Source organism: Quercus robur, chromosome 10 (genome assembly GCF_932294415.1).
Source record: "Quercus robur chromosome 10, dhQueRobu3.1, whole genome shotgun sequence".
Lineage (NCBI taxonomy): Eukaryota > Viridiplantae > Streptophyta > Magnoliopsida > Fagales > Fagaceae > Quercus > Quercus robur.
The window spans coordinates 29,440,722-29,464,863 of record NC_065543.1 but is presented as its reverse complement, the minus strand read 5'-3'; the positions used below and the strand labels follow the sequence as shown (position 1 = coordinate 29,464,863).

General features: G+C 40.7%; 2 protein-coding genes across 2 annotated transcripts; both read right to left on the bottom strand.

Annotated features, from left to right (window-relative positions):
* Positions 1 to 425: 425 nt before the first annotated feature.
* Positions 426 to 1,972, bottom strand: LOC126704029 (uncharacterized). The gene is made up of 3 exons (XM_050403071.1): positions 1,388 to 1,972; positions 1,080 to 1,324; positions 426 to 762 (listed from the first exon to the last, which is right to left on the bottom strand). Exons 1-3 carry the CDS (start codon positions 1,970 to 1,972, stop codon positions 426 to 428), a joined length of 1,167 nt encoding a protein of 388 aa, XP_050259028.1.
* A 5,451-nt stretch (positions 1,973 to 7,423) lies between these two features.
* LOC126704028 (secreted RxLR effector protein 161-like) lies at positions 7,424 to 8,140 on the bottom strand. Its single transcript, XM_050403070.1, has one exon. The coding sequence runs from the start codon at positions 8,138 to 8,140 to the stop codon at positions 7,424 to 7,426; it is 717 nt and encodes a 238-aa protein (XP_050259027.1).
* Positions 8,141 to 24,142: the final 16,002 nt, after the last annotated feature.

Sequence of the window (24,142 nt, the reverse complement as noted above, 5' to 3'; positions counted from 1 at the left end):
TTCGTTCTCCTCCCTTGGGATTCGAACGAACTTGATTTGGAGACTGCCAATTTAACCCTTCACCTCATCGAGGTATTTCTTCATTCTTTCACTCTTGCATTCGTAGCTACCATTGACCTGACTAGTTATGACTTGAGAGTCGCAGTGTATAATCATATTTTCAACCCTTGCAGCTCTTGCGAGGTCTAGTCCTGCGATCAAGGCTTGTACTCTGCCTCATTGTTGGTCGTATGAAATTCGAGTCAAATCATGCACTCGATCCTATCTTCCTCCAGGGAGATGAGTACTACGCCAACCCCTCCTAGTTGCCTATTGGAAGATCCATCCATGTAAATATTCCACTGTGGAATCTCCTCTGCCCCCTTGCCGTCCATGAGAGTGAATTCAGCGATGAAGTCAACCACAACTTGCCCTTTTATAACTGTTCACAGACGATACTGGATATCGAATTCACTCAGCTCCACTGCCCATAAAGCCATCCATCCTGCAGCCTCGAGGCTACTCATGGCTTTTCTCAGGGGCTTATTCATCAAGACAATGATGGTATGTGCTTGGAAGTACGGCTTGAGTTTTCGTGCTACAGTTACCAATGCGAAGGCCAACTTCTCCATCTGGGGGTACCTCTCTTCTGCTGCTCGAAACGTTTGGCTTGTAAAGTAGACGGGTCTCTGAGATCCATCTTCCTCTCTTACCAAAGTTGTGCTAACAGCGGTTTGCGAAACGGCTAAGTATAGGTAGAGCTCTTCTCCTGGCCTGGATAAGCTGCAATGGGGGAGATGAAAGATATACTTTTAAGTTTTCAAACACCTGCTGGCATTCGTCCGTCCACTCAAACGACCTCTTCAATGTGCGGAAGAAGGGAAGGCTTTTGTCCATCGCCCTTGAGATGAACCTATTTAGTGCTGCTATTTTGCCATTCAAGCTTTGCACTTCCTTAACCGTCTTTGGTAGGGCTAGCCATTATAGCCTGTACTTTCTCTGGGTTAATCTCTATACCTTTTTGGGACAACATGAATCCCAAGAACTTCACTACAGTAACCCCAAACGCACACTTACTCTGATTTAACTTCATGTTGTACATTCGGAGTGTGTCAAAAGTCTCTTGGAGATCGCTCAAGTGATTGTCTTCTCGTACGCTTTTCACCAGCATGTCGTCTACATAAACTTGCACATTCCTCCCGATTTGGTGTGCAAACATCTTGTTCATTAATCTCTGGTACATCGCCCCTGCACTTTTAAGTCTGAATGGCATTACCTTGTAGCAGAAAAGTCCCTGGCTTGTAACAAAGGAATTTTTTTCTTGGTCAGCTTCCTCCATTTTGATCTGGTTGTAGCCCGAAAAAGCATCCATAAAGCTGAGAAGTTAGTGTCTCGCGGTCGAATCTACCAATGTATCAATCTGTGGGAGTGGGTAACTGTCCTTGGGGCAAGCTTTGTTGAGATCCATGATATTAACACACATCCTCCATTTTCCATTGGTCTTCTTGACCATAACCACATTTGCCAACCAGTCGAGGTAGTATACTTCCCGAATGAAATCCGCATCCAGCAACTTTTGAACTTCCTCAGCTATAGCTCTGTCTCTTTCCTGAGCGAACACTCGCTTTTTCTGTCGGATGGGAGGTGATGAGGGCGATACATTCAACCTGTGAACTATGATCGTAGGGTCAATCCATGGCATGTCCTCATGACTCCAGGCGAATACATCTTGGTTTCCTAGTAGGAACGTTGTGAGCACTTGTCGTACCATCTGGCTAGACAGCGTGCCCATTCTAGTCGTCCATTCAGGCCTTGACTCATCAAAGGTTACTTCTTCTAGTTCTTCAACCGGCTCTACTATTGCCCTTTGTTCTTCTACGCATATGGTCTGTTGGTGATTATAAATCTCGAGCATGGCAATGTAGCACTCGCGCGCTACCTCATGATTGCCCCACAGCTCTCCTACTCCATAATCTATTGGGAATTTGATCATTAAATGGTAGGTTGAAGTTATAGCCTTTCATGAGTTAAGAGTAGGCCGTCCGAGAATGGCATTGTAAGCCGACGAACAATCGACCACAAGGAATATTACGTCCTTAGTGATCTGCTGGGGGTAGTCACCTACCGTTACTGACAATGTGATGGTGCTAGGGGGAACATTCTTGTTCCTCCAAAACCAACGAGAGGAGCATTTATCGAGACCAGTTGTTCTTAGTCAATCCTCATCTACTGGAATGCCGAGTAGTACAAGATGTCTGCCGAGCTGTCATTGTCGACCAGAACCAAGTGCATGTTGTAATCCCCTACTTGTAGGCTGGCTACAAGTGCGTCGTCATGCGGGTGGTGAAGTCTTCGAGCATCTTCTTCTGAGAATTTGATGACGGGGTTATCGATCCGCACCATCTTAGGTACAGAGCCTGTAAGTTGGACGTTCTGGACCATTCTGAGGTAGGTCTTATGGGCTTTTTTGGAAGACCCGGTAGTGGTTGTGCGTCCTACGATCATTCTTATATCTCCTATGGGTGGTCTAGGGTGCTCGTTCTCCCATCGTGGGGCCTGCTTCTGGGGTGGATCAGCTCTTTCCTGGCTAACGAACCTCTGTAGCCTCCGCTGTCTTATAAGAGCCTCTATCTGCTATTTCATATCGTAGTAGTCGGCTATGTCGTGTCCGTGGTCACGGTGGAAGCGGCAGTACTTATTCCTTGACCTCTTATTGGGATCTCCCTTCAGCTTACCAGGAAACGTCAGAGCTCCTTCGTCTTTGATTTTGATAGGCCACAAATGAATGTATTGACCCCTTGTGATTAAATTAATTGATTAATTAGCCAAGTTATTAATTAATCAAATTAACATGCAAAGCGCGTGGTACCACAAACAAATCACCAATTAAACTAAGTGCAGCAGAAAATAAATTAACACGGTGATTTGTTTATGAATGGGGAAAACCAACAGGGCGAAAACTCCACCAGGTGATTTTAAGGTCACCACTCCCGAAATCCACTATTATCACAACAAGCAGTTACAAGTAAAGGAATCTCAAGTACCTTACCAACCTACAGTTGAACCCTTACCCCAATACCCAATTGGACTTGTTCTGTAGTGACAATTTCTCCTTTTGATGCACGGCTCCCAAGTACGTGACTAACCAATTTGCGCAAATCCCAGTACGCGACTTTAATCACCAACTAGAAAGGATGTTAGCTGGAAAGTTCTTCAGTTCATCCATACGATGAAGATCAAGAAGATGCTTGGTCATAAAACCCTACGGTGCACATACACAACAATCTTCTTCAAGAGAAAGAGATGAACTAGGGCAAGAACTTCATCTCCGGTCACAATTTGCTTGAACAAAGTTTGCTCAATACTTGTGCAACTTGTGAACACTTTGACGACCCTTAAAATAATCCTTTTATATGTCTAGGGTTAGGAGAAAAGAAGGCCCAAAGACATATTCACAGATCCCAAGAAAAACATGTCAGAATGCTGTTTTCGTAAACCTCAACAAATAGAAGGTGTCGAGAATCTATCGAGCAAGCTGTCCAGCACACAGGCAGAAACAGCTTCTTAAACCTCGACACATGCTAGCTGTCGAGCTAGTTGTCAAGCTAGCTGTCTAGCTAGTTGTCGAGTTTTAATGATTTTGCACTTTTAGCTTGTTTTCTTGGATGGACTTGATGGCTTCAATACTTGATCTTGAAACATAGTTTCTTATAGTATTTAAACACATCCTAATTCTACCCAAATACAAGTAAAGTGCATTTTGTCAAAGTATTAGCCAATTACATAAAATCATGACATATGTTCTTAACATATGAAACACATATATCTTAATAATCTCCCCCTTTGGCAATCCGTGACAAAACCACAACAAACAAATGAATATATGAGAGAAGTCATAAATCACTTAACTCATATTCACTTGTTTAATACAATAAAATCTATCCTAACTCAAACTCTTGAAAAATTTTGCAAGAAGAGAGTTTATGGCAAGTAGACTTTGACAACCTGTATTTCTGAAACACTTTAAATAAAACTCATCAAGGCATCATTGTGTGAAACGGAAATAATAGATTGCATACAAGTTAGAAGAAGCATGTGTATAAAGAGAGTAAAGAAACAACACATGTAGAGGTAGGTGAAAGAAAAACATACATCCACATATAAAGAAGAATAAGTACAATGTATGTCATAAATGGTCACAAGACCCAATGTACAAGAATAATGTATCTATAAAAGAAAGAAAAGATACATAATATCCTCACTACATCCCTCAGCACTCAACACTTCCCCTAACAAAAATGTCCTATACTAACTCTCCCTCTAAGTATGACTACTCTCATATACCCAAAACTACTCCTCCTCCTTTTTGTCACGAGTGACAAAGGGTACAGTGTCAAGTAGACATCTCATCGATAGAGCAAGCATTTCCATCATTATCATCTGAAGCATCATCGTCATCACCATTATCATCATCATCCTCATCAGACTCTGACTCAGAAGCCACAGGAGGTGGTGAAAGAGAAGCCTCAGGGAGCAAAGCCACCCATGATCGCCTACCGTTTAGCAATACGGCAGACACGAACGTTCACCTGATACAACTCAGTAGAGAGTGTATCAAGGTGAGCATCCATGTGCTGCAGCTGCGCCATAATGTCTCCAAGTGACACATCACCCATAAAAGAGGAGGGAGTAGATGTGGATGGAGCCGATCGTGATGGAGTCGAACGAGAGGGAGGATCTATTGAATCCTGTCACAACCTAGCCTCACTACGTTTTACGGTAGCAAAGTCTATGGCACACATGTATATGAAAGGGTCGGACAAAGGAAAGGGGACGGAGGAATGGTGTAGAATCCTCATGATAGCAGAAGGAAAAATAAGCTTATCACAGGACGCCGAGTCTTGATGAACATCTATGATAGACAGAATGAAGTGAGAAGGGAAGTCTATAGTAAGATGCTCTAGGAAGGATAACAAAAATTGAGCACAATGCTCTATAATAGAGTTATAGTGAGAAAGAAGATAGAGTACAAAGGTCATAACCATGTTCAAAAACCATAGGCCTCTTGCAAAGCCCGAACAGTAAGTGAACTGGCGCTCACCCCACTCAGAAGGGTGCTCACAAAAAGCTTACTTGAGCTCATCTTTAGACATAGTCTTAAGACGCTCACAAGTAGGATAGTCTAGAAAGTCTACCCTAGGAACCCTAAGCACATCCGCAACAAGCTGTAGTGTGACAGGAATACTCCGACCTCGAACACAAGTGAAAAACTAAGGTACAGAGCGATCAATACCATGCATGTTGGAGTAGAACTCTTGAATGAGCACGAATGGACAGGTGACCAAGATGTCACACAATGACTCCCATCCCCGAGTGTGAATGACATCGGGAAGGTTGGTGTTGGCGAAGTCCGCCAGAATGACTTGGCGTTCAGAATGAATGCCTCGACGGGAAAAGTTCTCCAAAAAAGCCTTGTGGGCATCCTCATCACGGAACCAAACAGAAAGAGGAGTAGGATCAAAAGAAGTAGATGCCCCAGAATGAAAAGGGTTCCAGGACGGAGTAGACTTACATTTCAATGCCATAGACACTACTAATGTAAACAGAAGAGAGAGAGAGAGACAATCAGAAAAGCTCTAAACTGTTCGCATATATCAAATATATTGAAATGGAGTACATATGCATGGGAAATGCATGAACATGTGACATGCAAAAGAAATTTCATCATGGGCTCAGCCCAATCCAATCCTACTAGCACACAACATATTAACATGTATAACACATAACTAAATGCATGAAAATATAGTTATAATGCACATGAAATGCAATGCATGAAGTTTTTAGGATAAAATCTTTAAAACCTATCCCAAAATTTCAACAAAAACTCATCAATTTTGAAAAATACCAAAAATTTTCAAAAACTCCAAAACCTAAGTTTCAAAGGATGAAATGCATGAAATAGAAGAGATTAGAAGCTTACCAAGTGAAGAAATTCTTGAAAAATCTTGAAGAAACCTTGAAGAAAAGATTTGAAGTGAGATGAGTGTGTTTGGGAGATGAGAAGACAGAGGTATCGAGAGAGAGATCGAGAGAAATGAGCTGCAGATCGCACGAGGTACAATATATAGACCACCAATAAATATCGACAGTTGTAGGTGTCGAGCCATCTGTCAAGGGAGGTGTCAAGAAAATGGTTGTCGACAGTTGTAGGTGTCGAGGAAGAAACCACCAGAATCAAGAACAGAAGCTCGATCGATCAACCTAGCTGTCGAGGAGCTATCGAGAGGTCAAAAACTTTGTCGATTGATCCACCAGGTGTCGAGGAGCTGTCAAGATTACGATAAGAAAAAAACTTAAGAAGCTCGACAGACAGCCAAGTGTCGAGGAGGTGACGAGCAAGCTTTTAAAAATAGTTTTTTGAGAAGAGAAAAACATAGACATGAATGCAATCAAGCATGCAACTCAACCAATGATCCAATCAACACATTAAGCTCTCAAAAACATCTCTTAACAATAATTTTAAGCACATGGATCCCAAAAACACACACACACTAAACAAGTCTAACTGATTTTATATATCAAAAACAAGTCAAGACAGTTTAGTGAGCATACATTAACACATGTAACACCTTGTGATGGCCAAATCACATTGTACTTGCACATGTATCAAGAGTAGCAAAGAATATTTCGTGTTGTGTGTGAAAAACATCGCAAGTTCGTAAATGTGTCAACATGTTATGATGATTTGAGATACGAAAAAATCACTTTAACTCATATACAATCATAATTGTTTGATGGAGACTATCACATTCGAGGTACATCTTATAACTCCCACATCTCCTAGAATACACGCTTGCAATCATATTTCAAAGCATTTTGATCTTTTTGCTATTGAATTTTCTTTGCATATTTTTTCTTTTAAGTAAATCATGCATGGACATATAAGAGATAGAAAAGAAATACCCAATTATGTTAAGCTATTGACATTCCAATTTTGCTATGCCAAAGCACACAAATGTCATTCATGATTGGCGGGCAACAGTGGTGAGATGGTTATTTATGCCTTTCTTTTAGGATTTTTTAGTCCTTCCCATCAAAAAGAGTGATACGAGTGTTAAGTATAAGAGATAACTTAATCTTACTCATCACAAACAAAGAGCCACAAACCTCACTTGCTTAGTTGTGCATAGAGATACTCATCTAAGTACAAAAGATACAAAGTTTAGAAAATTTTATTTCAATGACCATCCAAGGTACACAAGAACCAATGTACACATAACACACACTGTTTTTGTATTTTTCTGATTTTTTAATTTTTTCCTTTTTTTAATTAAAAATAAATAAAATAAACAAAACTAAAAAACAAATAATCAAAAACATGTTAAACAAAGCAAAGCATAAAACTAGATGCAGATGCATGAGAAGAAGGGAGGAGAAGAAAAGATCAACCCATGGAGATAACACCAATGTTTTGACGAAGGAATTCGAAACGTTTACTAACAAGAGTTTTGGTAAACATGTCAGCCTTCTGATCATTAGTGTGAATAAACTCAATAGTGAAAGTACCATCTTCGACAAGCTCCCTAATGAAGTGATGTCGGATCTCTATGTGTTTGGTTCTAGAATGTTGAATCGGATTCTTAGAGATATTAATGGCACTGGTATTGTCACAATAGATGGTGAAATGTTCTTGACAAATACCATAATCATGGAGTTTTTGCATCCATAAGAGTTGGGTGCAATAGCTACCGGCAGCAATGTACTTAGCTTCTGCAATGGATAATGAGATGGAGTTCTGCTTTTTGCTCATCCAAGAAACCAGATTATTACCCACATAGAAACAACCCTCCGATGTATTCTTTCTATCATCAGCATTCCCAGCCCAATCAGCATCAAAGTACCCAGCTAAGACATCACATGTGTCCTTGCTGTACCACACACCAAAATCAGTAGTGGTTTTGACATACTTTATGATCCTTTTTAAAGCAGTCACGTGGGACTCTTTGGGATTAGCCTGATATCTAGCACACACTCCAACACTATAACTAATGTCAGGTCTACTAGCAGTAAGGTAAAGAAGAATACCTATCATGCTTCTATATAGAGATAAGTCTACACTTTTGCCTAACAAGTCAACAGTGAGTTTAACATTTGGGCTCATAGGGGTTCTAACAGAACTAGCAGATTCTAATCCAAACTTTTTCACAAGATTCTTGGCATATTTAGATTGAGATAGGAATATACTTGAATCTTGTTGACGAATCTGCAATCCAAAGAAGTGAGTCAGCTCTCCAATCATGCTCATCTCGAACTCGGCCTGCATGAGTTTTGAGAATCCATGAGCAAGTTCATCCTTAGTCAATCCAAAGATGATGTCATCAACATAGACTTGAGCGACTATCAACTCGCCATCTTCCTTCTTGATGAAGAGAGTCTGATCAGCCTTTCCTCTTGTGAACCCATGTGACATCAAGTATTGAGTGAGTCGATCATACCAGGCTCTAGGGGCTTACTTTAATCCATAAAGTGCCTTCTTGAGGTACAATACATGATCCGAAGAGTGTGGATCAATGAACCCTCTTGGTTGAGCCACATAGACATCTTCTTTAAGCAGCCCATTCAAGAAAGCAGTTTTTACATCCATCTGGTAAAGTTTGAACATTAAGTGGCAAGCTAAAGCAAGGAGAATTCTAATGGACTCCATACGAGCAACTGGGGCAAATGTTTCATCATAGTCTACTCCTTCCATTTGTAAGTATCCTTGAGCTACAAGCCAAGCCTTATTGCAGATCACATTGCCCTCCTCATCAGTCTTATTGCGGAATATCCACTTTGTACCAATGATGTGCTCACCCTCCGGTCTTGGTACAAAAGTCCAAACATCATTCCTCTGAAACTAAAGTAGTTCATCATGCATTACTTCAACCCAACTTTCATCCTAAAGAGCTTCCTCGACTTTAGTGGGTTCAACCTGTGACAAGTAATAAGAATAAGACACAAAGTTAGCAACACATTTATCAACTGTACGTTTCCTTAATATGAGTTCATTCATATTTCCCACAATAACTTTTGGAAGATGATTTAATTTAATCCTGGAAGAAGGTCCTTTCTCTTCATGGGATTCAGAATCTAGTGAAGTGGGTATATCTGCAGAATCTTCTACAACACTGGGAGTACTAGGAGTACTTGGAGATGCAGGTTCCTGTTCAACTATTTCTTGAACTTTCTTAGGCTCGGAAGGGAGAATTTCTTTGGGGAATTCCTCAATATTTTTCGCAAATCCAGAATCTAAAGACTCATCAATAACAACATTTACGGTCTCCATTACCTTCATTGTTCTCTTATTGTATACTCGATAAGCCTTGCTTGTAGAGGAGTATCCTAGAAATATACCTTCATCACTCCGAGAGTCAAACTTTCCCACATCCTCTCTATCCTTAAGAATGAAACAAGTATTTCCAAAGATTCTGAAATACTTCACATTCGGTTTCCTTCCTTTCCATAACTCATATGGAGTCTTCTTGGTACCAAGTCTGAAGTACACTCTACTAATCGTATGACACCCAGTGTTAACAGCTTCTCCCCACAAGTTTCTAGCCACATTCTTACTGTGCAACATGGCTCTGGCCATCTCCTGAATAACCCTGTTCTTCCTTTCTACTACACCATTCTGCTGAGGAGTAATAGGAGCAAAGAATTCTTGAGATATACCTAATCTTATGCAAAACGACTCCATATATGAGTTCTCGAATTCTTTACCATGGTTACTTCAAATTCAATCAATTTTCAGGCTCCTTTCATTTTGTAGTCTTGTGCATAAAGCTTCAATATGCTCAGGAGCATCAAACTTGGATCGTAGGAGAATGACCCAAGTGTACCTAGTGAAGTCATCTACCACAACCATGATGTATCTCTTACCACCAAGAGACTCGATTCTAGTTGGACACATAAGATCCAGATGTAGAAGCTCCAATGGTCTACATGTAGCTGATGTCAAAGGGCCCGGATGCTTAGCTTTTGTCTGTTTCCCAAGCTGACATGGTCCACACACTACATTGCTTATTCTACTAAGCTTCAGTATCCCAAAAACTGGTTCATACTTAGATACAATAGAAAGATGTTTGTAACTAGCATGTCCCATCCTTTTTAGACTCGAAAACCTTGAAAAGAGATTGTTCTCCAGTTATGTGTCTTGAGCATCCACTGTCAAGATACCACAAATATGTGTCCATAACTTTAAATGCAGACTTCATCATAAAACACTTCGTGCTTAGATGACAAATCAATGGGAATGGTGCTTTCTCTCATCTGCCTTTTTCGTGCTAAGCCTTTAACTTTCACTTTTCTTAGACAAACTCCTTTGCACAATTTCATTTTGAGACAGTCTAGTTTCTTCTTAACCAAACTGAGATCCTTTCCAATAGTTATCACAAGTGAATTCAAATAACTTTTAGACTTGTATTTTCTGAGACACTCAAGTAAATAGAGATTAGAAAAATAAGATGTATTTGAAAACAGAGATCTCTTCATGCCGGTTACAACCATGACAACAGGGGTCAATGGATCAAACATAGCAAAGATTAAAACCTAATCAAAATATGTCTGCTCTGATACCACTTGATAGGCCATAAATGAATGTATTGACCCCTTGTGATTAAATTAATTGATTAATTAGCCAAGTTATTAATTAATCAAATTAACATGCAAAACGCGTGGTAGCACAAAAAAATCACCAATTAAACTAAATGCAGCAAAAAATAAATTAACATAGTGATTTGTTTACGAATGGGAAAAACCAACACGACGAAAACCCCATCGGGTGATTTTAAAGTCACCACGCCCGAAATTCCACTATTATCACAACAAACGGTTACAAGTAAAGGAATCTCAAGTATCTTACCAACCTACAGTGGAACCCTTACCCCAATACCCAATTGGACTTGTTCTATAGTGACAATTTCTCCTTTTGATGCAAGGCTCCCAAGTACATGACTAACCAATTTGCACAGATCCCAGTACACGACTTCAATCACCAACTAGAATGGATGTTGGCTGTAAAGTTCTTCAGTTCATCCACACGATGAAGATCAAGAAGATGCTTGGTCACAAAACCTTACGGTGCACATACATAGCAATCTTCTTCAAGAGAAAGAGATGAACTAGGGCAAGAACTTCATCTCTAGTCACAATTTGCTTAAACAAAGTTTGCTCAATGCTTGTGCAACTTGTGAATACTTTGATAGCCTTTAAAATAATCCTTTTATATGTCTAGGGTTAGGAGAAAAGAAGACCCAAATACATATTCACGGATCCTAAGAAAAACAGGTCAGAATGTTGTTTTCGTAAACCTCGACAAATAGGAGGTGTCGAGAATCTGTCGAGGTAGCTGTCGAGCACACGGGCAAAAACAGCTTCTTAAACCTCGACACATGCTAGCTGTCATGCTAGCTATCGAGCTTTAATGATTTTGCACTTTCAGCTTGTTTTCTTGGACAGACTTGATGGCTTTAACACTTGATCTTGAAACACAGTTTCTTGAAGTATTTAAATACAACCTAGATCTACCCAAATACAAGTAAAGTGCGTTTTTTCAAAGGATTAGCCAATTACATAAAATCATGACATATGTTCTTAACATGTGAAACACATATGTCCTAACAGATCTGCATCAAGACTTGATCGATCGGGGCAGTCAATAGGGTGAAACTTGTGAACTTCCCAGTGGGGGGCTTGGAGTGTCTATCTTCCCATCGTTCTCCGGCTATAGCCATCTTTCACCCCCTATCCTGCCGAGTGTCCTCCTGTCTTTCCCTCTTTCTAGGCTTCTCCTCGCGGGCCAATAACGCATCCTCCACATTCATGTATTTGGTGGCCCTGTAAAGCACATCTGACATAGTCTTGGGGTTATTCTTATATAGAGAAAATAGGAACTTACCCTTCCATAGCCCATTGGTGAATGCTGCTATGAGTATCTTGTCATCTGCTTCATCGATCGAGAGGGCCCCCTTGTTGAAATGGGTTATGTAGGACCTCAGCGTCTCATCCTCCCGCTGCTTCATGTTCATCAGGCATGCAATAGACTTCTTATACCTGTGTCCTCCAATGAAGTGCGAGGCGAATTGGGAGTTTAACTCCTTGAAGGAACTAATGGAGTTGGGCGTTAGCCTACTGGATCCTTGCGGGGCCCTTTAGCGTGGTAAGGAAAGCTCTGCACATGATCTCGTCTATTACCACCTAAAGGTGCATCAGGCTCTTGAAAGACTCCAAGTGATCCAGCGGGTCCTTGTTTCCATTGTAGTTTTCCACCTGCGGCATACAAAACTTTGGTGGAAGAGGGAAAGAAGTGACAGACACTATGAATAGTGAATCCATTCGGTGGACCAAGTCATCAAGGTCACTAGATACTCGCCCCTTGAGGGCGTTCATCATGAAATCCATCTGTTCTCTCATCATCTGCATCTCCGCAACAATGTGGGGTGGAGCCATATCAGTGATGGATGGACGACTCATGTCTAGTCGTTCTGGTCTGCTTGGGGCGTTACTCCCTTCCGACCCCTCTTGGTTTCTACGTTCAGCATTGGTACCTTCTTGGTCCTCCTCCTAGGTGTCGTGCCTCGCATTCTGCTAACGCAGCTGCTCTTCCAAATCATGGTTTTGCTTAGTAAGGCACTCCACTACCGTGGTAAGAGTCTAAACTTGTCTCTCGAGGGCAGTCGGGCGTGGTTCGTCTCCTTAAACTTTATTGGTGGTGGTCGCCATCGAGCAAGTAAGAACCATGCAACTCTTAGTCCGAGAAGCGTTTGTTATGGCTTAAAAGTCGTTTCCCATAGACAGCGCCAACTGATGATGCCGAAAAAACCACCAGTGAGCCACAAGATCCTCGTACACTCGAAACAATCACCTGCGCAACAAAAAGAGATAACCTCACAGAGAGCACCGGTGTGGTGCCAGCCAAATACCATCCGAAGGTCAAGTTAGAATTATTCTCACAACTCTAAAGTGCCAGAGTTGGGGTAAATTATGCGTACCTTTTTCTTGAGGATCTTTGGGTTTTTATAGTCGCGTAGAGCCAGACTCCTTTGCTTGCGTAACAAGTCTTTTCCTTATGAAGAAGATCTTCAGTAATGCGCGCATATTCCGGAATCCTCCTCATGTTAGAATTCTATTCACATCAGGATTCTATGAACTATGGCTTCTTAGAAACCACATAATGACAAGTTGGACACCACGTGGGCGCTTAATCCGTCCATGTTATGTCCGTCCATATGAGATCTGTCCACTACAAGCTTCCTCATCTAACTCCGTCAACTCCATCTAAATAGGTCCATCATGTCTAGTTTTTTCCCTCTTCACACAAAAAAAAAACAAATATATAAGCATATACTTATTGCATCATCTTAAAATCAACATATGATTTGCTTAGAAGAACTTACTACTTAATTTAACTCAGCAACTATTTTAAACTTGAGGGACCAATAGCGCATTTTTGTCTAATTTTTTAGTAATTTTGATTATGTGTTGCATTTAGATCTTATGGTTTGCTTGCAATTAGCTTGTTGCCATTATCAAATCCTGAACACTAAATGGTCTTGGTGACATGGACGAAGCCATTCATGGATTAGGGGGGGCAATGGCCGCCCCTATTTTTTTTTTTTTTTTAAATAATATAATTATATAACTCTATATATTTAGGTACTAATTTTAGCAACTTCGTTCAATAAAATTATATTTTGTCCCTCTTATTGATCATTATAAGAGAAATGCTGCAGTTACAAACTTTTTTACAACATTTTTACAGACTATTAAGGTAGCAAATTCTTACTGGCTTGCATCTGGGTCCACCACTTACATCACTTTTTTACTTACTAATAACAACTAATCACAACAAAAATTTGTAAAAAAATTTGTAGATCTAGTATTTTCCTCCTTTTAAAGTCCATAAAAAAATGTATAAATCTAATATCCCAAAATATATATATATATATATATATATATATACAAGCCCAAAATATTAGCCCAACAACAAAATTTACCAATAGGCAGTAGCAAAGCTAAAAATATAAATTAAAAAAAAAATGAGACTAATCAACTAATTTTACCAAAAACAAACAACTAAGCCCTTTAAAAAACTTTAAACAAAATAATTTTGTCCTTACCAACAAAAGACACTCTACACACACATAAAAATAATAAATAAAATAAACTTTTGTCGGTTAAGCAATAGAGCCAAAAGCCAAAGCCACTGCATATAGCTAACAATCGCATGATGGTGATTGAAGGTAAAATTAATAGAATTTGGCTATAAATACAATGTATATTTCTTGTTCACATTTAGTTGTGTGTGGGTATCGAGTACTTCTTGTTCACCTTTAGAAGGAGATTGGAACGTACTTGAGGTTTTTTATTCGTTTGTGAGGTCTCATTCTAGATGGAAGAAATTACCAAATTCTTGGGTTTTTATTACTCTGCTTTCAGAGTATACTTCGGATTTAGTGATGAATTAAATTTATTGGAATCTTCTGATTTGTGTTATAAGGTGGAGGAGGTTTGATTAATTTAGGTTTTGAAGTAATCTGTAAGAGCAAGACGCAAAGAGATGCAGTGGTCTGTTTTTGAGTAGATAACACACTTGTACCCCAAGCAAGTCAAGTTTTTTTACAACTATGCCCAGGGCCGGCTCAACAAGTTTTGGGGCCTTAAGCGAAAATTTTAAATGGGATTATTTTATAATTAAATATTAATAATTTCTTTGAATTATTGCTCTTTTTGTTGTATAATTTCATCATCTTCCAACTCTTTTTGATAAGTTTCTTGTTCATTTGTAATATTTTCACCCAAACTTTCTATTGTGTTTTTTTTAATACTAGTAACAAATTGATCCATAGATCCTTTTTGAGATTCAATTTGTTTTTCAATTTTTCTCTTGTTAAGAAGTTTTTCATATCCGAATAAATATTTTCTAGTAAACATTTATAATGAGAAAATATTTATAGATAAATAAAACACAATTTATAATTAAAAATGATAATTTAACTAAAAATAAAATTTAAAGTATAGAACAATAGAACCTGGTTATTGCAATTTTTCTAAAGCCATGACCACTTGAAAGTTTAAACCTGCACAAATAAAAATTAATTTAATACATGGTTTAATAAATTAATGTCACTATAATACAAATGAGTTGATATGATACACATTAAATTATTAATTGGCATAATAATTTATAATGATAGATAAAGTGTCAAATAAAAAAAATAAAAAAAAGGATGAGAAACCGTTGGACCAAATAACTGTGGTCAGTGGTCTTTAACCAAAAAAAAAAAACTGTGGTCAGTGGTCTGTCACGTCTGTGGGCTGTACTGTATAGCCCACAGACGTGACAGACCTGTACTCCTATAAAAAAAAAGTGAGAAGTTTGAGAACCATCCAGCCTTTTCTTCGCTAGATCCTATATTTCTATGGCTAAATTTTAAAGCAAAAAAAGGTCCACAGAGGGAGAGGGGCAGAATTAGAAAAGCATCATAGCAAAAAACATGTCCCATCCCATCAAACAGTTGTGCAGTGCAGTGAAAGTGTGAAACAAACTAAAAATATATATAATTTAAGTTAAAGAAATAGAAGACTCTTAAGTATTTATTTTCGGAAAGACAAAGAGAAAGAGGGGAAGAATTGAAGCAGAAGAATACCTTCTGTGAGTGCTGGCTGGTAGATTGGTATGCTAGAATCAGCAAAGAAAAATTTCAAGCTAGAGGGGCTGATTGAGTTGATGGAAAAAGATTAAAAAAAAATTAAGATGAAGATGAAGAAAAGAAAGGTAAGACTGTAAGAATATAGATGGAGAGGCAGAGAGATAGAGAGATGAGAGGTTTTTCTTTTGTTTTTGACATTTATAATCTCTATTTTAGCATATTTCAAGACAATTACGTTATATTATTAATGAATTTGTCTGCTATTAATTTTAATTTTAGCATATTTCAAGAATGGGTAATTCTACAGTACCCCCCCTAAAAAAAGGGGGGGTACGGTACCCACTAGTAGGTAACCTATTATACCAGGTTACTTTTTTCTCACATTTGACAGTTTCATCCTCACATTGTGCAGTTCCAACATCACATGTGACAGTTATTTTCTCACATTTGGTGGTTCCCATACTTTTTCTCACATTTGATGGTTCCATCCTCACATTATGCAGTTCCAACATCACATGTGAAAATTCTTTTCTCACATTGTGCGGTTCCCTTAATTTTTTTCTCACATTTGACGATTCCATCCTCACATTGTGCGGTTCCAATATCACATGTGACAGTTTTTTTGTCACATTGAGTGGTTCCTTTACTTTTTTCTCACATTTGATGGTTTCATCCTCACATTGTGCAGCTCCAACATCACATGTGACAGTTCTTTTCTCACATTTGGTGGTTCCCTTTCTTTTTTCTTACATTTGACAGTTTCATCCTCACATTGTGCAACTCCAACTTCACATGTGACAGTTCTTTTGTCACATTGAGTAGTTCCCTTACTTTTTTCTCACACTTGATAGTTCCATCTTCACATTTTGTAGTTCCAACATCATATGTGACAGTTCTTTTCTCACATTTAGTGGTTCCTTTACTTTTTTTCTCACATTTGACGATTTCATCCTTAATTGTGCAGCTCCAACATCACATGTGACAGTTCTTTTCTCACATTTGGTGGTTCCCTTTCTTTTTCTCACATTTGACGATTTCATCCTCACATTGTGCAGCTCCAACTTCACATGTGACAGTTCTTTTGTCACATTGGGTGGTTTCCTTACTTTTTTCTCACACTGGATGGTTCCATCTTCACATTTTATAGTTCCAACATCACATGTGACAGTTTTTTTTCTCACATTTGGTGGTTCCCTTACTTTTTTCTCACATTTGACGATTCCATCCTCACATTGTGCAGTTTCAACATCACATGTAACAGTTCTTTTGTCACATTTGGTGGTTTCCTTATTTTTTTATCACATTTGACAGTTTTATCCTCACATGTGATGTTAGAACTATATAATGTAACAGTTTTTTTGTCACATTTGACATTCCATCATCACATTAAGTCGTACCAACATTACATATGAGCATAGCCAACCCTTACCAACCCCACCAAATTACCTAATAATCGAAGAATATATATATATAACAAAAATGCTCTTAAAGTCTCTAAATTCCGAAATACCCTTAAATATACGAAAATTACCAAAATGCATTCTAACAATTAAAAAATTACCAAAAGTAACCCCGAAATTCTCAAAAATTATTGGGATATCCTTAAAACCTAAAAAATGACCGCGATGACCCTTGTACGGCACCGAGATTCCAAAGCCCATACTGGCCTTGGGCCCAGACCCATCTAGGCCCCGGGCCCAAGCCCATACCGGCCTTGGGTGCAGGCCCAGCAGAAAGTTCCAGTTACCTTATGCCCTTCTTGAAACTGCCTTAGAGTAAAAACAAGTTTTGGGTATTGAGTTCCCGGAGTTGACCGGTCAAGCTTTCTCGGTAGAGCGTATGAGCCATATCCGGGAAAACCATGATATGCACGGGAACGTGAGTCGCCGAACATAATCGGTCAAAATGGAACCAAGTTCCAAGATCATAAATGCTGCACCGCCCTTTCACCTAAACACCCACTTTAACCAGATAATACTGGACCTTCAGTAGCACTAACGGTGACTGTAATCATAATCTCCCCACTAACCTTGGCTATAAATAGAAGAAAGTTGGGAGAAGAAGGGGTTGAGAAATATTGAGAGAAAACAGTCAAGGAGAGGGTACTAACTGGGTGTTACTTTGAGTCTCTCTGCCGAGAACGACCCATTGTAGGAAATACTTAAGCCCACTACAAATAAATTGTGAGCCCAAGTGACCTAAGGTCCAGAAATCTCATACTTGGTTCTTACAATTGGCGCCCACCGTGGGGCTCTCCTACGAAGCTGTGGTTTGAAGTGAGACTCAAGCAAGGGAGATGTCTGAGGAGCGTTCAGGGGGGCACGTTCCGAGCAATTCCGCAAGATCTTCTCGGGGATTGACGTGGAGGGAGAGAAGGCAGAAGCGGCTGGAGGATAGGGAGCATCCAAGAGGAGAGGAAAGGTCCGGATTGGGAGAAGGATCGGCCCAGACACACCGGACGATTTCAAGCGTCTCAACACATCGGCAACATGATGATAGAGACCGGGAGCTGGAGCGGTTACGCAGATTAGTAATGGACTTGGAGCTGGAAGCAAGGGGTCGGCGCCACGAAAGGAACCACAACCCCCAACCCAGGAGAAACCGTGGCGAGGAAGGTTCCAGCCGATCTGTTACACAACGACACCGAGACCGATCACGTTCTCAAGAGTCACATCGACACTCCCGGGAGACGCGTCGTAGACGGGACCGTTCCCGGTCGCATGGATATGATAACCAAGGGTCAGAGTCGCCAGAGGAGCGGCGGCACCACAACGCCGCGATGGACGCCATGAGCAGGGCCTTGCGGATGGCAGCCCGGTCTCCATTCTCTGATGAGATTGAACGGGCACCCATGCCGAGCAGATTCACGCGTCCACCATTCAATTCCTATGAGGGGAGGACAGACCCCGTGGAGCATGTCAGTCATTACATCCACATGATGTCTTTGCATGCACACAACGATGCATTGATGTGTAAAGTATTCCCCTCTAGTCTCGGCTCTACCGCACTGAGATGGTTCAATGGGTTGCGGAAAGGTTCTATACACAGCTTCGCCGAGCTGATTCAGGAATTCGGCAGCAGGTTTGTAACATGCAGCCGAGTGCAACAACCGGTCGACGCATTGCTTTCCATGAAAATGAGGGTCGGGGAAACCCTTCGGAGTTATGCCAGCCGATACTGGGAACTCTACAACGAGATTGGTGGGGGAAACGAGAAAATTGCGGCTAGCACCTTCAGGATGGGGCTCCCCGAAGATTCTGAACTGCGGAAGTCGCTGACAAGAAGACCCCCGGAGGATATGAGGCAACTGATGAGACGCATAGAGGAGTACAAACGCCTGGAGGATGACCGGCTGCAAAGCAGGGGGAAAGCTCCTTTTACGGGGAGATCTCGGCAAAGCATCTTGCCGCCAAAGCCGAAAAGGGACTTCAGAATGCAGGAACCAGAGGTGCAGATCAAAGGGGTTAATGTGTTGTTTAAAGAGCCCGTGCACAAAATATTGGAACGGATAAGGAACGAGCCATTCTTCAGATGGCCGAACAAAATGGGGGGCGACCCATCTCGGAGGAACCAAAGCCTATACTGCACCTATCACAGAGACAAGGGGCACACCACCGAGCAGTGTAGGGTATTGAAAGATCATCTCGGACAGTTAGTGAAGGCAGGGCACCTGAAAGAGTTTGTAGCAAATTCCACTGACCGGGAGACCGGGCAGGGCGCCCAACAGAAAAGGAACCCCCTTCCACCACCCCTGGGGGTAATCAATGTCATTCATGCCGCACCGAGAAGAGCAGCAGCGGCAAAAAGGGTAATGACAGTGGCTTGCGCGGAGGGAGAATCATCCAAGAAGCAAAAGAAAGTTGGACGGCTGGACATCTCGTTCGGAGAAGATGATTTGGAAGGAACAATCCAACCTCTGGACGACGCTTTGGTGGTGACAGCCCGGATAGGCGGATTCTTGGTGAAGAGGGTGATGATTGATCAGGGTAGCGGGGCTGACGTTATGTACCCGGACCTCTTCGAAGGGCTCGGGTTAAAAACCCAGGATTTGGCAAAGTATGACACGCCATTGGTCTCGTTTGACGGGAGAGTTGTGATTCCCGAGGGGCAAATCTCTCTCCCAGTGGACATGGAGGGCAAGGAAGTCATAGTTACGTTCATAGTAGTCCGATCATTCGCACCTTACACCGCAATCCTGGGGAGGCCGTGGATTCACGCCATGGGGGCCGTTCCGTCCACCCTTCACGTGAAAGTAAAGTTTCCTACTGAGTATGGAGTTGTAGAGGTAAGGGGGAATCAACAGGTGGCGAAGCAATGCCTCGTAGCCGCGGTCCGGTGGGAAAAGGAACAGCTCGATCAAGATGAGCACGCCGAGAAAGAGACTGCGTAGCAATTACAGAAACCCCGGGAAACTGGGGCGGACGTTGCCGAGGAGGTGCTGAAGGTAAGAATTCTCCCAGATAGTGAGAAATATTTCCAGATAGGTACAAGCATGAATGACCGGGAAAGGGTAGAGATGTTGTTGTTCCTGTTGCAGAACATAGATGTCTTCGCATGGAACCCGTATGAAGTGCCCGGCGTAGACCCCGAGTTCATTGTTCACAAACTCAACGTGGACCCATCATTTCCCCCGAAAAAACAGAAGCCGAGAAGAGCATCAAAGGAACACGTCGATGCAGTAAACCTGGAGGTCGAGCGACTGAAGGAAGCCGGGGTCATAAAAGAAATATTCTTCCCGAGATGGCTAGCAAACACTGTCGTAGTGAAGAAGAAAAGCGGTAAATGGAGAGTTTGTGTGGACTTCACCGATTTAAACAGAGCGTGTCCCAAGGACCCGTTCCCGATGCCCAAGATTGATCAGCTAGTGGATGCCACGTACGGGCACCCGAGAATGAGCTTCCTGGATGCCTTCCAAGGCTACCACCAGATTGCCTTGGCGCCCGAGGACCGAGAAAAGACAGCATTTATATCCCCGAACGCAAACTATCACTACGAGGTCATGCCGTTTGGATTGAAGAATGCCGGGGCCACCTACCAGCGTATGATGACAAGGATGTTCCGAGAAAAAATTGGATGCACGGTTGAAGTTTATATCGACGACATGGTGGTAAAGAGCAGAAAAGAGTCGCTGCATACTGAAGACCTTCGGGGAGTATTCGAGATACTACGACGACACAAGCTGCGCCTGAATGCCGAAAAGTGCACTTTCGGAGTGGGGGCTGGCAAGTTCCTGGGTTATCTGATCTCCACTCGGGGAATAGAGGCTAACCCCGACCAAATAAAGGCCGTCAATCGCCTCAAACCACCGTGCAATCCTAAGGAGGTGCAAGTGCTCACCGGGATGTTGGCCGCCCTGAACCGATTCATCTCCAAGTTTGCCGATCGCTGCCGGCCATTCTATCAACTTCTGAAGAAGTGGAAGGGGTTTCAATGGGACGAGAGCTGCGATGAAGCTTTTCGAGACCTAAAGGAATATTTGGCAAAGGCGCCAAGGTTGACGGCCCCGGAGCCCGGGGAGAATCTGTTTATGTACCTTGCAGTCACCGAGCACGCCGTAAGTGCTGTGTTACTAAGGGACCAGGGAGTGCAAATGCCGGTGTATTACGTGAGCAAAACCTTAGTCGATGCCGAGACAAGGTACCTGCCTCTTGAAAAGTTGGTTTTGGCCCTGGTGCACGCCACGAGGAAGTTACCACACTACTTCCAGGCACACACAGTGTTCGTCCTCACCGAGTATCCGTTGCAATCACTGTTGAAAAGATCCGACTTCACAGGACGGATTGCTAAATGGGGGACTCGGTTGGGATCGTTTGACATAAGATACCGACCTAGAAGCTCGGTGAAGGGACAGGTTCTGGCTGATTTCATCGCGGAATTTACACCCAAGAATGAAGGCAAGGTAATCTGTAGTGCGGAGATTCGCCCGTGGAGGTTATTTGTGGACGGCGCATCAAATGCTATGGGGGCCGGGGCTGGTATTGTCATAATCACCCCTGAAGGTATGCGACTGGAACACTCCTTCAGGTTGGGGTTCAAAGCCCCGAACAACGAAGCCGAATATGAAGCCTTACTGGCCGGGTTGAGGGCAGTATTGCATCTAGGTGCAAAGGATGTGGAGATCTACTCGGATTCTCGACTGGTTGTTTATCAGATCACTGGGGACTTCGAGGCTCGGGACCCCCGAATGAAAGCTTATCTAAGTACGGCAAAGCAAATTATCGGTCAGTTTGGAACGGTAAAGATATCCCAGGTAGCCCGGTCACAAAACAAGCATGCTGACTCTCTTGCCACGTTGGCCTCATCGGCTACCGAGGACACACCAAGGCTTATCACGATAGAACTTATAAGGGAGCCAAGCATCTGTGTAAAGACTGCTCTCGACCAGGCCGGAGTAAATGGAACCAAGTTCCAAGATCATAAATGCTGCATCGCCCTTTCACCTAGACACCCACTTTAACCAGATAATACTGGACCTTCAGTAGCACTAACGGTGACTGTAATCATAATCTCTCCACTAACCTTGGCTATAAATAGAAGAAAGTTGGGAGAAGAAGGGGTTGAGAAATATTGAGAGAAAACAGCCAAGGAGAGGGTACTAACTGGGTGTTACTTTGAGTCTCTCTGCCGAGAACGACCCATTGTAGGAAATACTTAAGCCCACTACAAATAAATTGTGAGCCCAAGTGACCTAAGGTCCAGAAATCTCGTACTTGGTTCTTACAACCCTAATATCTAAAAAATGACTGAAATACCCTCTAAATCTAAAAAATGACTAAAATACCCTCTAAACCTAAAAAGTAATCAAAATACCCTTAGTTACAAAAAAAATTACCTAAATGATCATGAAACCTAAAAAATGACTGAAATGATCTTGTAACTTAAAAAGTGATAATAATGCCCTTAAAACCTAAAAAATGACCGTAATACTAATGCACTTTAAAACTAAAAAATTACTGAAATGACCCTAAAACCTTAAAAAAATTTGAAATATTCTTGAAACCTATAAAATGACCAAAATACCTCATTAAACTTGAGAATGGCAAAAATACACCGAAAAATTTCAACAATTATCGGAATACCCTTAGAACCTAAAAAATGATCAAAATACCTTTAGAACCTAAAAAATGATCGAATGACCCTAAAACCTAAAAAAAATGTCCAAAATTACCCTAAAACATAAAAAAAAAATTATCAAAATAACCAAAAAACCTAAAACAATGTCCAAAAATACCTCATAACACTTGAAAATGACCAAAATACTTTTGAAACCCTTTAAAATTACTAGAAGACCCTTAGAACCTAAAAAATAACTTAATGACACTGAAACCTAAAAAATGACCGAAATGACCTCGTAACCCTAAAAAATTACTTAAATACGCATAGAACCTTAAAAATGACCGTACTTTTATCACATTCGATAGTACCTTTACTTTTTTCTCACATTTGATAGTTTCATCATTACATTAGGCAATACCAACATCACATCTGATTATATTTTTGTTACATTTGGTGGTACCGTTATTCTTTTCTCACATTTGATAGTTCTAATGTCACATTGGGCAGTATCAAATCACATATGATCATACTTTTGTTATATTCAATAGTTCTATTATTTTTTTCAAAATAATAAAAACAAAACAATAGTTCCATTATTTTTTAGTCACATTAGGCAATTCCAATTTCACTTATACTTTTATTGATTCATAACAATCTTGGTAATAATTAAAATGCTAACAATGAATTTTCCCAAAATAGTTATAAGCTTGAAAATTAACAAAAATACCTAAAAATATATAAAATGACTAGAATACATTTTTAAACTTTCAAAATTAATAAAAAAAAATCACTGAAAATGAACAAAGTAGTGCTAAAAATACCTAGAATGATTACAATACTAAATATTTTGAAAATGACCATAATAGCGTCAAAACCACTCAATTTGGCCATGTTAGAGTGATATCTTGGATTTTTTTTTTAGTGATTGTAAAGATATTTTGGTCATGTTAGAGATTTTCAAGACAACTTGGTGATTATTGACATCTCATGAGTATTTAATCAAACACATCTCAACTTTTTTGGTGTTTTTATGGTGTTAAATTTTCTCAATGAAAAAAAAGGTGACCCAAAGCAAACGTTATTTGTCAGGAAACATTTGCTCCTCTAAATGATTCCAAAGAAGTTATATATTTAGACCATACAATGATGTAATTGTGAACCATAAAGAAGAAAAAAAAATTGAAACCTAAAACAATTTAGGCCTCAGTGTGTTTTCTTGAAGAACTTGAAATTGAAATCTAAAACAAATTTAGGCCTTAAAGCATGTTCTTGAAGAACTTGATATCCTAGATATGAAGGGAAAGAGTGTAAAATTTAGAAGCAAATAAACAATGCATTCTAATTAAAATAGCTAATGATATTCTTGTTAGGAAATAACAAAATAAAGCAACCAAGCAAAAGCGAAAACACACCTAATC